This window comes from Centruroides sculpturatus, unplaced genomic scaffold (genome assembly GCF_000671375.1).
Source record: "Centruroides sculpturatus isolate CEXI.00-Female unplaced genomic scaffold, Cexi_2.0 scaffold45, whole genome shotgun sequence".
Lineage (NCBI taxonomy): Eukaryota > Metazoa > Arthropoda > Arachnida > Scorpiones > Buthidae > Centruroides > Centruroides sculpturatus.
Genome location: NW_019384310.1, coordinates 864,054 through 876,148, shown reverse-complemented (window position 1 = coordinate 876,148; position 12,095 = coordinate 864,054). Strand labels below are relative to the sequence as shown.

Below are 12,095 nucleotides of genomic sequence, written 5' to 3'. Positions count from 1 at the left end.
GTACAGGTAACCCCCGTATAACACGGCACTTCTATAGCACGGATTCGCTCTAACATGGTTCGAGAATTGGTACCATCCCCCATATAACACGGTACTTTTATAGCACGGATTCACTCAGACACCGTTCAAGAATTGGGTAAAACCCTCGTACAACAGGAAATGTAATAAATTTTTACATACTTAAGTAATAATAGTTCACGAAAATTATTATTTTCGTGAACTATTAAGTATGTAAATTTTCTCTTCTCGCCTTCTGTTGATACACGTGGTCCTTCTCGAAACTTGTTTCAATGTTGCCAGATCGCAACGCTTCTGCTTCTGATGTTGCCGAATGTTTTTCCCTTATTCCATACTTGCTTTATTCTTCATAAGTGCTTAGCACCATATAAGGAAATTTATAAAGACCTTTTAACTAGAAGCAAGCAATCTAAAATTACATACATTTTGCAAAAGGTAAAGCATGGATCTGAAGATAATGCAGAAAAATGCTCAGAGGATAAGGATAACTTGCCAAAAAGAAAACGCTCTCGGTTAATTAATAGTGTTTTTAGTGATGACGAAGAAAACATTGTTTAATTTATATTAATATGTATCACTTAAAAAAATTTTAATGAAGATATTTATCTTAATTATGAAAATATACTAGCATGTTTTTTAATTTTTGGAACCTAACCCTCCTTTTCGTATTAGTTCTTTGTTTCGTATAACACGGATTCGCATAACACGACAATTTTTTGGAACGTAACTACCGTGTTATACGGGGGTTACCTGTATATTTATTGTGTGTAGTTATGTAACAAAATCTAAAAGTTTAGAAATTTTCTTTAACAGACTTACAGTTCTCATCACATCTTTCATTGCACTTGTTTCTTCCGCAGTTAAAAATAATTCTGGACAATCCAATTTAGGATTATTTAAAAGAAAGAACAGCTTTCGTTTTTGATTCGTCACTCTGAATATATGAAAGCAATTTTTAATTTTTATAACAAAGAGTAAATATTTTAATTAAAACAAAGTTCTTTAGGATTACCTTCTACGTAAGTTATTCCATTCCCATTTCTCTGATACTCTCCAATCTTTAAACTTTTTATCCTCACGGAGTGAATCAAAATCAATTCGTTCAATGTCTTCTACAATCTACAATAAAAAAAATAATAATATAAAGTTATTACATTAATATTTTGCATTTTCTCTGTCTATTTTCAATTGTTTTTTTTGTTCATGAACTAAAGAGTTTGTTGTATCCAAATTCAAATAAAGTCCAAGCTTGAATATGTAAACACAAAAACAATAAAACAATGTGGAAGAGTGCATGAATTCATAACCTGAAACTATGCGTTAAAACTAATATTAAATATTTATTATCTGTTGAATTATTATTACAGTAGCCCCTTGTCATATGCTGATTTGGATATATTGCACCTTTTTTTGGTCCCCAAATTTTAAAAGTACTCAAGTCAATAAATTTTAAATTATCAATTGCCATTGAATTTCTTTTTTCAAAGAAATATGGTATTTTATTCCTATCATTGTTCTTGAAACTACCACTGCAGGTAAAACAATAAATTTGTCAAGATCTAAATAAGCAAAACAGGTGAACAGATCACTTATTATTTGTTTCCTTTTGATAATAAAAGTTGTTTATTTATTATTTATTGGTTTTAAGTAGGCCTACTGTCTCTCATTTACAAGTTTCTGTGAAATTTCTACTTCACTGTGGAATGTGTAAGGAAAAGATTTATTTTTGAAGAGAAAGTTCTAAAATTTTTATACAGTTTTGATGTTCTATTATATGTTCAATATTTATTTTTTTAAATTTTCAATTACTGTATTTATAATTTTTATTGGAAAATACAAATGACACAAATTTTCAAAGAGCGATTTATTATGAAATATAATACTGTATAATAAAATCATAACTCATATTTTGTTTTTATATCGGCAGTATTTGTCTTTAAATGTCATTGTTAATGAAATAATAATGCTAAATGAATGATCCTGGTATCCATGTTTACATAAACATCAACTAATACCAGATAACCAAGAATAAAATTTAGTAGTGAAAAAGTAAGCTTACTTTATACCAGAAACACTTGCCAATGAAAGAATAGAGGATAGAGATCCCATGGCAAGTATAATATGTTTACTAAAAGACCAGAATTTTTAGTATTCAGCTATATAATATTGCATAACCAGACATATCGTACTTTTTCTTTATCTCCTGACAAGCACAATATAACAATGGGCTACTGTATTATAAGTTTATGACATTTGTTTAATACATTAATTCATTAATTAGTTGTTATATTTTATAATTTGTTATTTTAGGTATTTTAATATTCAATTGATAAGTTTGATATTAACATGTTCACTATATTATATTGTTCACTTTTTGGTCAGTATTCTGTCTGGTTTTGGTCACTTTTGTGAACATTTGTACCAATCAAAACTTTCTTCCTTAACCTTTTGCTGCTTTTGTGAATCTGCTGAAGAAACTCCTCTGCATGTAATTTGTGAGTGTACTGATCTTTTCTTGAGCAAACTTGATAATCTGGGTTCTCCTTTCTTTAAGCCATTACATCATCCTCAGCTTTCCTTCAGAAGTCTCCTGTCTTTTTTAAAAAGATTAGTTATAAAGTAATTTCTTATAGAGTACACAATGGACCTTTTAGATTAAGATGTGTTTGGATTTGTTGGCTTCCAATTTTACAATAACAATAACTATTTTATATAGTCTCAATTTTTTTGTCATAAGAATTTGATATGATCATTTGACAATTTGTTTAATAAAATTAAAAATTATGAAATGATAAGATCACAACCTACTGCAGTGGGGATCTGGGTTTGGATCTAATCCAGATTCCAAAAATTTATCAAGGAAAATGAGTTGAGGTGTCATCTCATCTAAACTGACTGATACTATTGAGGTTTGGGTACACATGTAATGGGCAAAATTATGTCTGGCATATACTATCTTGATATACAAATGCATTACATTGACAAAGTGAATAGGTAATTATGAGAATAATAAATTTTTGAAATAGGAAAAAATAGTAAATTTAATTATTAAACTGTTGTAAAAGTATAAATAACCTTTCTGAAAGTTTTAAGATTGATTTAGTTTTTCTCTTCAAATTATGTATTTTCACTTTGTTTATGAAAAAATGTTATGCCTATCAGTTAAATACTCTAATTCAATTTTTAGTAGTTTAATCTTTTAAATCCACATTAAAATTTTAATGTGGATTTAAAAGATTAAACTACTAAATACTTTACAATATCAATTTTTAACTAAAGTAATCGAGAAATATTCACTTATTTATTTAAATAACTATTTAATTCATTAAAATAACATGTAAGCTTTTTCATTTTTGTTTATTTTTCTTAACTGTGTTCTATTCTATAAAGTGTTTTAACTTCAAATTGACAGCATTATCTCTAAATTAATGGAAAGTTTCCATTCTTTGCTATTTATGGACACACTGTTCTCCTAGATGGCTTTTTCACAAGTGACTGATAGATTGGAGCTAGAATAGCATTTTATTCTTCTACAAAATAGCAAAATTTATTCATTATTTTAAATTCATAGATATTCAAATCTACTCCACAAATATTTGAATTCAAGGAAGAAGATTCCTTATTATTTCTTTCAAATATTTGTATATTCTATTTAGGATCTGTTATAATATAATATAATATATACATCATAACAGATAGCATTTGGATAATGCTTTCTATCCATCTAAAATGTTTGAATTATATATAGGTACTTAAGATATTCAGTGCAACAATAAAGAAAAACAGCTTTACACAATAACATCATCTATTTTGAATCCTGTTATTGATAAAACAAATTCTGGTCTCAAAGATTCTCTCAGCATACAGTGATTCCATATTCACTATCTCAGCAAACTTTATTTTGAAATATATATTACAAATCAGAGTTAAACTGACACAAATAAAAAATAGCAATAGTCTTATTATAGATTCAAAAGGATTAAAGAGACAAAAAATTCACAAACGTTATAGATTCAAGTTACCAATCTTTAGAAAACTAATCCAATAATCTAAGGAAGTACTGAGAAGCTAACAGATTTTTATTTTTAATCTAAGATAGTTTTATTTACATCATAATATACATCAGATTATAAACTGTCTATGTTTTCAATTATACAGTTTTTCAGTATGCCTGAATTGAAAATTCAAGATTCCAAATTTTAAGACCTTCAAATAATTTAAACAAGAATAAACCACCTATGATGTTTATTATATAAATATTGTGACTATAGAAGCATGACTAACTATGAAACCATCATTTTCAGAAAACAGAATTTAAAAATTGGACCAACCAAAAATTTGGTATTTTATGTAATCCTTTTGAATTTTACACATCTACTCATAGTCCCATAATATAAACATAATAAGAATACTCTATTAATGAAAAACTGCAAAATTTAGAGTTAGCCACCAGTGGCGTGCCGTGACATTTAATGATAGGGAAGCTGTGTTTCTGTAAGAAGCTGACTTCCAGGGGCAATCAGTTAATTGCGCATCAATGATGGTCTAGGGTCCATTCGTATTCGTTTGTTCAATAAGCAAGTAAAAACCGTAGACTTCTCTAAATGTATTTTTAATATCACAATTACATTCTAAATCGCTAGCCATGATATAAGGGCTACAATTAAAAATAAAATAATAAAAACTTAATTGGTGAAATAATATGTGTGGTGGATGTACAATTATACATACCAGGTACAAAATATTCAATTGTATGAATATACTTTTAAAGAAAATTATAATTAAATATAGTTTTGTATAGAAACATACATAAAAATGACAAAATATTCTTTACTTTTTAAATATTAAAACAATCCACCTAGTTAAAATGGCTCCCTACCAGTGGCTCATGGATGGAATCAGAGATGATCTTGGTAGGTGTGCAGTGCGTGCACGCATGCCAAATCCCGAGGGTGTCAATACTGGTTAATGTCAAATACCTCTTTTGTCGCATCACTAGTATATCTCAAAGGATGTGACAGGGTTGTACATTTTAAACATTTCTCACCATAGCTGTAACAATCTAAATTTGTTAAATTTAATAGTCATTTGTTTTCTAACTAATTCGTCTTAAGACCAGGTGGCCACAGAAATTTCCAAAATTTACAACTTTTAGTCACTTTCATTGAACTGGAAAAATTTGTCTTTATAACATCTAATATTACAAAGAAATCAGTTCACACTGTACTTGTCTAAGCTTTTGTTTAAGTAAAATTCTGGCTCTTTCAGCAGGATTTTATTTATGTCCCAAATTCCCTAATCTCTTAATTATTTAACTACTTCTTAAGTAGAAATAAGTTGAAATTGGTTACTTTGTACCTGAATATTTGTAGTCTAGGGAAGAAGTGGAAAGACAAATTTTTATGACAACAGATACATAAATCTTTATCTTTATCTTTATTTATTCCCGATACCGAAAGAGCATAATCGGGTTAAATACAGAGATATGTCAAAGCACAGGTAAATACATACATAATAACAGACAGATAACGTACAAACAGTATGACAATTGAAAAGTATGAACAGATGGTAAGATGACCAATATAAATCAACCGATATTATACAAAACGTGAGAGTAGAATAACATGTACGGTAAATTAAAATAGACAATACTAATAGTAATAATAAATATTATACAGATATATGCTGCAGCAGAACAATAATGATATGTATATACAATAATGTGCAAGAAGCAAATGAAAATAATGCCTGATGACTGACTTGACTAACTTAGTGAATGACAGAGCGTATGTGATACATATGAATCAATTTTTTGAATGCTTTGTAGGTGTCACTATCCTTAAGAAGGACATGAAGTTCACATGGCCAGTTAATTCCCCTGTGGCTAAGAGCAAGGGCAAGCTCATGCCTAGCATCCTCGGTCATTGGACACATGTATACATAGTGCTCAACCCCATCACGGCAATTACAGATGGTACAGATGTCCGTTGTAGATTTGCCGAACCTCTGTAAGTAGGCCCGGAATCTCCCATGCCCAGTGAAGAATTGCGTGGTTTCATAGTCCGGACTAACCCAGTGGTTAGAAAGGTGGTCATGAATAGATGGAAAAAAGTTCCTGGCAAGGCCATTGTAACTATCCCATCTCTGCTGCCAGAGATCCAAGCTGTAGTTCCAATGCTGGAGCTTAAGAAAAGAAGCAGGTAGCACTGAATAATTGAAAGGGCCAGAGGTACCGATCGTTGCAGCCTCCCTGGCAAGTAGATCTGCACGTTCATTACCTAGGACACCCTGATGACCTCTCACCCATTCGAGGGAATAGGAGTTCTGAGCACAAGGTATATAGTTTAGAATCTTCCTAACCAGAGGGTGTAGGTTGTTGAGATTCCTAAGTGCGTTGATTGCTGAAGCACTATCAGAGCAAATTGTAACTCTACTTCCAGTAAGATTGGCTTCACACCATTGAACAGCCATGTAAATGGCACAGAGTTCTGCCTGGAATATAGAGCAGTTAGGATGAAGAGTGCCAGAATTTTGATATATTTCCTCCTCATTGGCAAAAACGACGAAGGCCGAGCCCGTGCCCTCTGCATTCTTTGATCCATCTGTGAAGATTATATAATCAGCAGCAACTGTAAAGGATGTGTCAAACCCACTTCTCACCGCTGGATGAGGTATAATTAAAAATCAATCTATAAACTATTATAAGAGTAATGATTTTATTTAATAATATAAATGTAAAAAACATTTTGTCTTCTGACATAATTATTAATGGCATAATGAGATGGAAGGATGCCCAAGGAAGTTAATGCATCAACCTATTGCTTTGGGATGCAGCATCAAATTCAGAGAACTGAAAAATTTCAGGAATTTTATGGTAGTAGTCTATTCTGAATATATTTGGCTCCACCATCACCATTCATTGGGAAGATGGTCTGACCAAATCCATAGTAAAAGGTCTTTGTAGTGGACAGAGACAGCCAAAATAAAAACTAAAAAAAAAGGCAAATAATAGAAAGAGCTTATGCAGAAATAAGATCCAATACCCACTGGCAAAATTTCACAAATGTAAAATTTCTCCAATGTATTAATTCAAAATAAAAAATTTGATTGAAGTTTACTTGATTAAAAATAATTCACTTTTTAATAAATAGTTGAATGATACATAAATCATAAATTTAAGGAAAATAAATTCTAGAGCTTTTTCTGTACAGACCTTGTGCATCTCATTCATTAAATTTAGTTGTAAATGATGCCGCCAAAGTAACAGTTCATTTTTTTAGCATTGTACAAGAATTGTGCACGTTTTTTCTGCATCCCCTTACAGATGGGACATACAGTACTAAATCGTAATATCACTAGTTTAACATTGAAATCTGTAAGTAATGCAAGATGGGAGAGCAGAATAAAAATATCAAATATTTTAATGGATTTTTTAAAACTCCTGTCAACTATACAGAACTATTGGTACCAGTAAACTCCTATTGGTTGGGTTAAGTTATAAATCTATTCGCGATTCACATAATGGGCGAAGGTGACCAGATATCTAGCAGATAGGCAGCTAACAGCCCAGAGCCGGTCCTGGATATAATCATTGGAAGCATTATATGATATTTTGGTGTGTACTGTACCTTCCACCAGCTAAACCATGTGATGTTGGTGCTCTGTAAAGTGCATGAGCAAATGCATATAATTTGGCTGCTTTACACCATTCAGATATTTTCACTGTGGAAGCTGTCCCGTATTTGACAATACAGCACTTTCATTCGACTACTGATATTCGAATATACAATAGCAATCTTATCATTTTTTTCACATGTAGTATAGAAATTTGTAATAAGATACATAAATTTGTAATAAGATACATAAGTTATAAGTTAATAGAGTTATAATTAAATACAGTAGAGTCTCGAAAACTCGGCACTCGATAACCCGGTAGTCCAGATAACTCGGCCACACCCTGGCAGGGCAAAAAAATCCTTAGTTAATTAATTTTCATTATAGACAGCTTTATGCCTCATAAAGTATTTTTCTGAGGTCTGTCTTATCAGGTAAATTACTGTACACAGTGTATTCATTAATTTTCATTTTCATGTAGTAAAGGCTCTATGCCTTCATAAAGGACGTACTTTTCCTTTGTTTAAGGGTATTTGGGCAGTTTATTCTCTGTTGTATTCTCAAGTAAACAATACATACAAGTACAGTACAGTATTTTCTGAGGAAACACTCATACTTATTTTTTTTAACCCCATTCCCGATAACCCAGCATTTTCACAAACTCGGTCACCCTTCGGTCCACATTAGGCCGAGTTTTCGAGACTACTGTATTAATTTTAATTAATTCAAAGTATGTTAAAATATGAAAATAATTGCACAATATGTTTTTATATTTTAGAAAATACAAGGAAGTGGCACTTCCACTGCTTCCAAGGATGGCATGCCACTGCCACTTATACTTCCATACCCATGATGTAAAACAGCTGACTTGGGCAAAGTAACTTTGATAGTTGAATATTAAATATCTTGATTTTCAACTCATAGTAAAACTTTCCTGAAATGTTAACCATTATTGTCCTAGAGTCCCAAAATCATTTTACATTTTCATTCTGTTTTCACAAACTTGGTAAGATAGATTCAGATTTGAAATTTAATGATTTTTTTTAAGCTTAATTTTTATGATTCAATAAATATGATAGTTTTCCCTTTGTAAAAATTATATTGTTATTTTTATTACTTTATTAAACATTTCTGATAACTTAAATTTTTTTCCCGAGTCTCTTGGAATTCAAATTAATAAGAGTTTCAGTGAATTTGCTTTCTAATAATATGCTACTATTTCAGTCATTTATGTTTAAGCAATTGTAAGCATTAAAATTGTTTTATTTTAAATGATTCATTATAACACTAATAAATTTTTATATACCTGTTGATAAATTTGTAAATATGTAAAATTTCTAAATTTGTAAATATGTCAAATAATCTAATTTTAAAATTATATAAATATTTACTATATCAGTTTTCACAGATTTTATTAAATTTATGACAAATTTAACGTATTCAAAGTTTAATTTTCATTTAATCCTATACAATGACTATATATACTTTCTTTTCTTTCTGTTTTTACTTGTTTGTTTTTTTTAGAAAACTGATATCAAATACAGAGTGGTCCAAAAGCCAGTTAACAAAGACATACTTTTAAGATTATTTTATGGATGTGAAAACTGGTTTGAATAGCTGCATGTTATTACTTCCAATGAAATAACTGAGCCACAAATAACAACATGCAGTAGTTTGAAATCAATTTTAATTATTAACTAAGATATATTTTGGTTAACCGACTTTTGGGCTATTCTGTATGTCTGATGATAAGCCATAAAGATATTTAAAAAATATCTGTTAAGCATGTTTGACATTCAATGTCAAATTATTCATTTTTATATTTTTTGGAAAAGATAATACTTAATTACTATTTTCCTATCTTAGAATTTTTCATTCTAAGTATTAGTAAGCTGAATAATATATACATAGTATTCTCTGTTTTCCGGGAAATAAAACTATTTATGATTTTAAGTTATAGTTAACATTAATTTGTTACTTATAATAATTTTGATAAATAATATTAAATGTAATATTAAATTAAATTTTTTACTATTTTTTAATGATAATGACAAAACAACTCAAAGAATCTTTGTGAAAACATATGTATAATAATGCAGGAATTTTGGCAATAATGGCTGTAATCATATGTAATAAATATAATACATCAGATTTCATTACTACAAATTCTATTATATATTTACTATTTTTATCAACAATCTTTTATGCAACATCTTTTTATTAATAAAAAATAGATGAAAATTATACTAAAATTTATTTTTAAAATGTGAACGTTTCAAGATTAATTTTTCATTGACATAAAACAAAATGTGTTTGCATTGCTTAAAAATATTAACATTAAAATATAGTTTATTAATTTAATTAACATAATCAAAATTGCTTACTACTTCCACATCTCCAAAATTACTCCAATCATATATTAATAATTCTGAATGAATACTGAAAAATAAAATTTAGATTCTTAATCATGAAGGAAATCATAATTCATAGTTAAATTTAAATAATAATAAATCCATTATTTAATATAATAATTAATTAGTCTATCTTTGAAATTCAGAAAAGTTTTCAATTATTATAATTCTAATCATTTGTTGATACAATATTTAAAAACAAAATATTATTTGCATCACCATTGCAAGCCTGGTCAAATTCAAAAGTCCCTCTTAGTGCCCACAGGGAAGGAAAAATTAAAAACTGTTTAACAAATCTCTTAAATATATTCCCCATACAGCAACCCTAACCAAAATTAACAAATAGAAACATTTATAATTGAAACAAAAATTAAACTTACGATCAAGTATATAACAAGCAATAACTCAAGAAGATTAATTCTCAGGTTGATAAAATCCTATTCATTTAAATACATTAAGATTTGCCAAATTAATGGTAAAATTATTTAACAGTTTTCAAAATTCATTTATGTTACATATTAGACAAATATCTCAATCTTGTCATAAACAAATTTTAAATAATATGTAAGTCCTCTTAATAAATTCATTAGGGGCCATCCTTAAATTAAGTAAGGGCGATTTCAGCCATTCTAGACCCTCACCCACCACCGTGTAAGAAACCGTAATACTTTCTTTGATCCCCCTTCCCTATCTTATGTAATATTTTGGCATGATTTCATAGAAAAATTTTAACAAAAAAAATTTTTTTTATGAAACCCTAAAAACCTTAGGTTCAAAATATATAATTATTAATTAGTTAATTAATATGTACTATTATTTATAAGGTAACTTTTATATATGTTCCTGGCCATACTGGCATACTAGGAAAGGAAAAAGCTGATTTTGAGGCTAAGTNAAACACTCATACTTATTTTTTTTAACCCCATTCCCGATAACCCAGCATTTTCACAAACTCGGTCACCCTTCGGTCCACATTAGGCCGAGTTTTCGAGACTACTGTATTAATTTTAATTAATTCAAAGTATGTTAAAATATGAAAATAATTGCACAATATGTTTTTATATTTTAGAAAATACAAGGAAGTGGCACTTCCACTGCTTCCAAGGATGGCATGCCACTGCCACTTATACTTCCATACCCATGATGTAAAACAGCTGACTTGGGCAAAGTAACTTTGATAGTTGAATATTAAATATCTTGATTTTCAACTCATAGTAAAACTTTCCTGAAATGTTAACCATTATTGTCCTAGAGTCCCAAAATCATTTTACATTTTCATTCTGTTTTCACAAACTTGGTAAGATAGATTCAGATTTGAAATTTAATGATTTTTTTTAAGCTTAATTTTTATGATTCAATAAATATGATAGTTTTCCCTTTGTAAAAATTATATTGTTATTTTTATTACTTTATTAAACATTTCTGATAACTTAAATTTTTTTCCCGAGTCTCTTGGAATTCAAATTAATAAGAGTTTCAGTGAATTTGCTTTCTAATAATATGCTACTATTTCAGTCATTTATGTTTAAGCAATTGTAAGCATTAAAATTGTTTTATTTTAAATGATTCATTATAACACTAATAAATTTTTATATACCTGTTGATAAATTTGTAAATATGTAAAATTTCTAAATTTGTAAATATGTCAAATAATCTAATTTTAAAATTATATAAATATTTACTATATCAGTTTTCACAGATTTTATTAAATTTATGACAAATTTAACGTATTCAAAGTTTAATTTTCATTTAATCCTATACAATGACTATATATACTTTCTTTTCTTTCTGTTTTTACTTGTTTGTTTTTTTTAGAAAACTGATATCAAATACAGAGTGGTCCAAAAGCCAGTTAACAAAGACATACTTTTAAGATTATTTTATGGATGTGAAAACTGGTTTGAATAGCTGCATGTTATTACTTCCAATGAAATAACTGAGCCACAAATAACAACATGCAGTAGTTTGAAATCAATTTTAATTATTAACTAAGATATATTTTGGTTAACCGACTTTTGGGCTATTCTGTATGTCTGATGATAAGCCATAAAG

The 12,095-nt window shown here is 28.8% G+C and overlaps 1 protein-coding gene across 2 annotated transcripts in view; it reads right to left on the bottom strand.

The window, feature by feature from the left end:
• The window catches only part of LOC111621429 (NADH dehydrogenase [ubiquinone] 1 alpha subcomplex subunit 10, mitochondrial-like), a 63,257-nt gene that overhangs the window by 22,704 nt on the left and 28,458 nt on the right, over positions 1 to 12,095 (bottom strand). The window contains exons 5-7 of one of the 2 annotated variants that reach the window (XM_023363583.1): positions 10,017 to 10,071; positions 1,031 to 1,137; positions 838 to 952 (exon numbers count right to left, since the gene is read on the bottom strand). In XM_023363583.1, coding sequence (XP_023219351.1) covers positions 838 to 952; positions 1,031 to 1,137; positions 10,017 to 10,071 — 277 coding nt within the window. The remainder of the gene's footprint in view (positions 1 to 837; positions 953 to 1,030; positions 1,138 to 10,016; positions 10,072 to 12,095) is intronic. The other variant, XM_023363576.1, reaches the window with a different exon arrangement.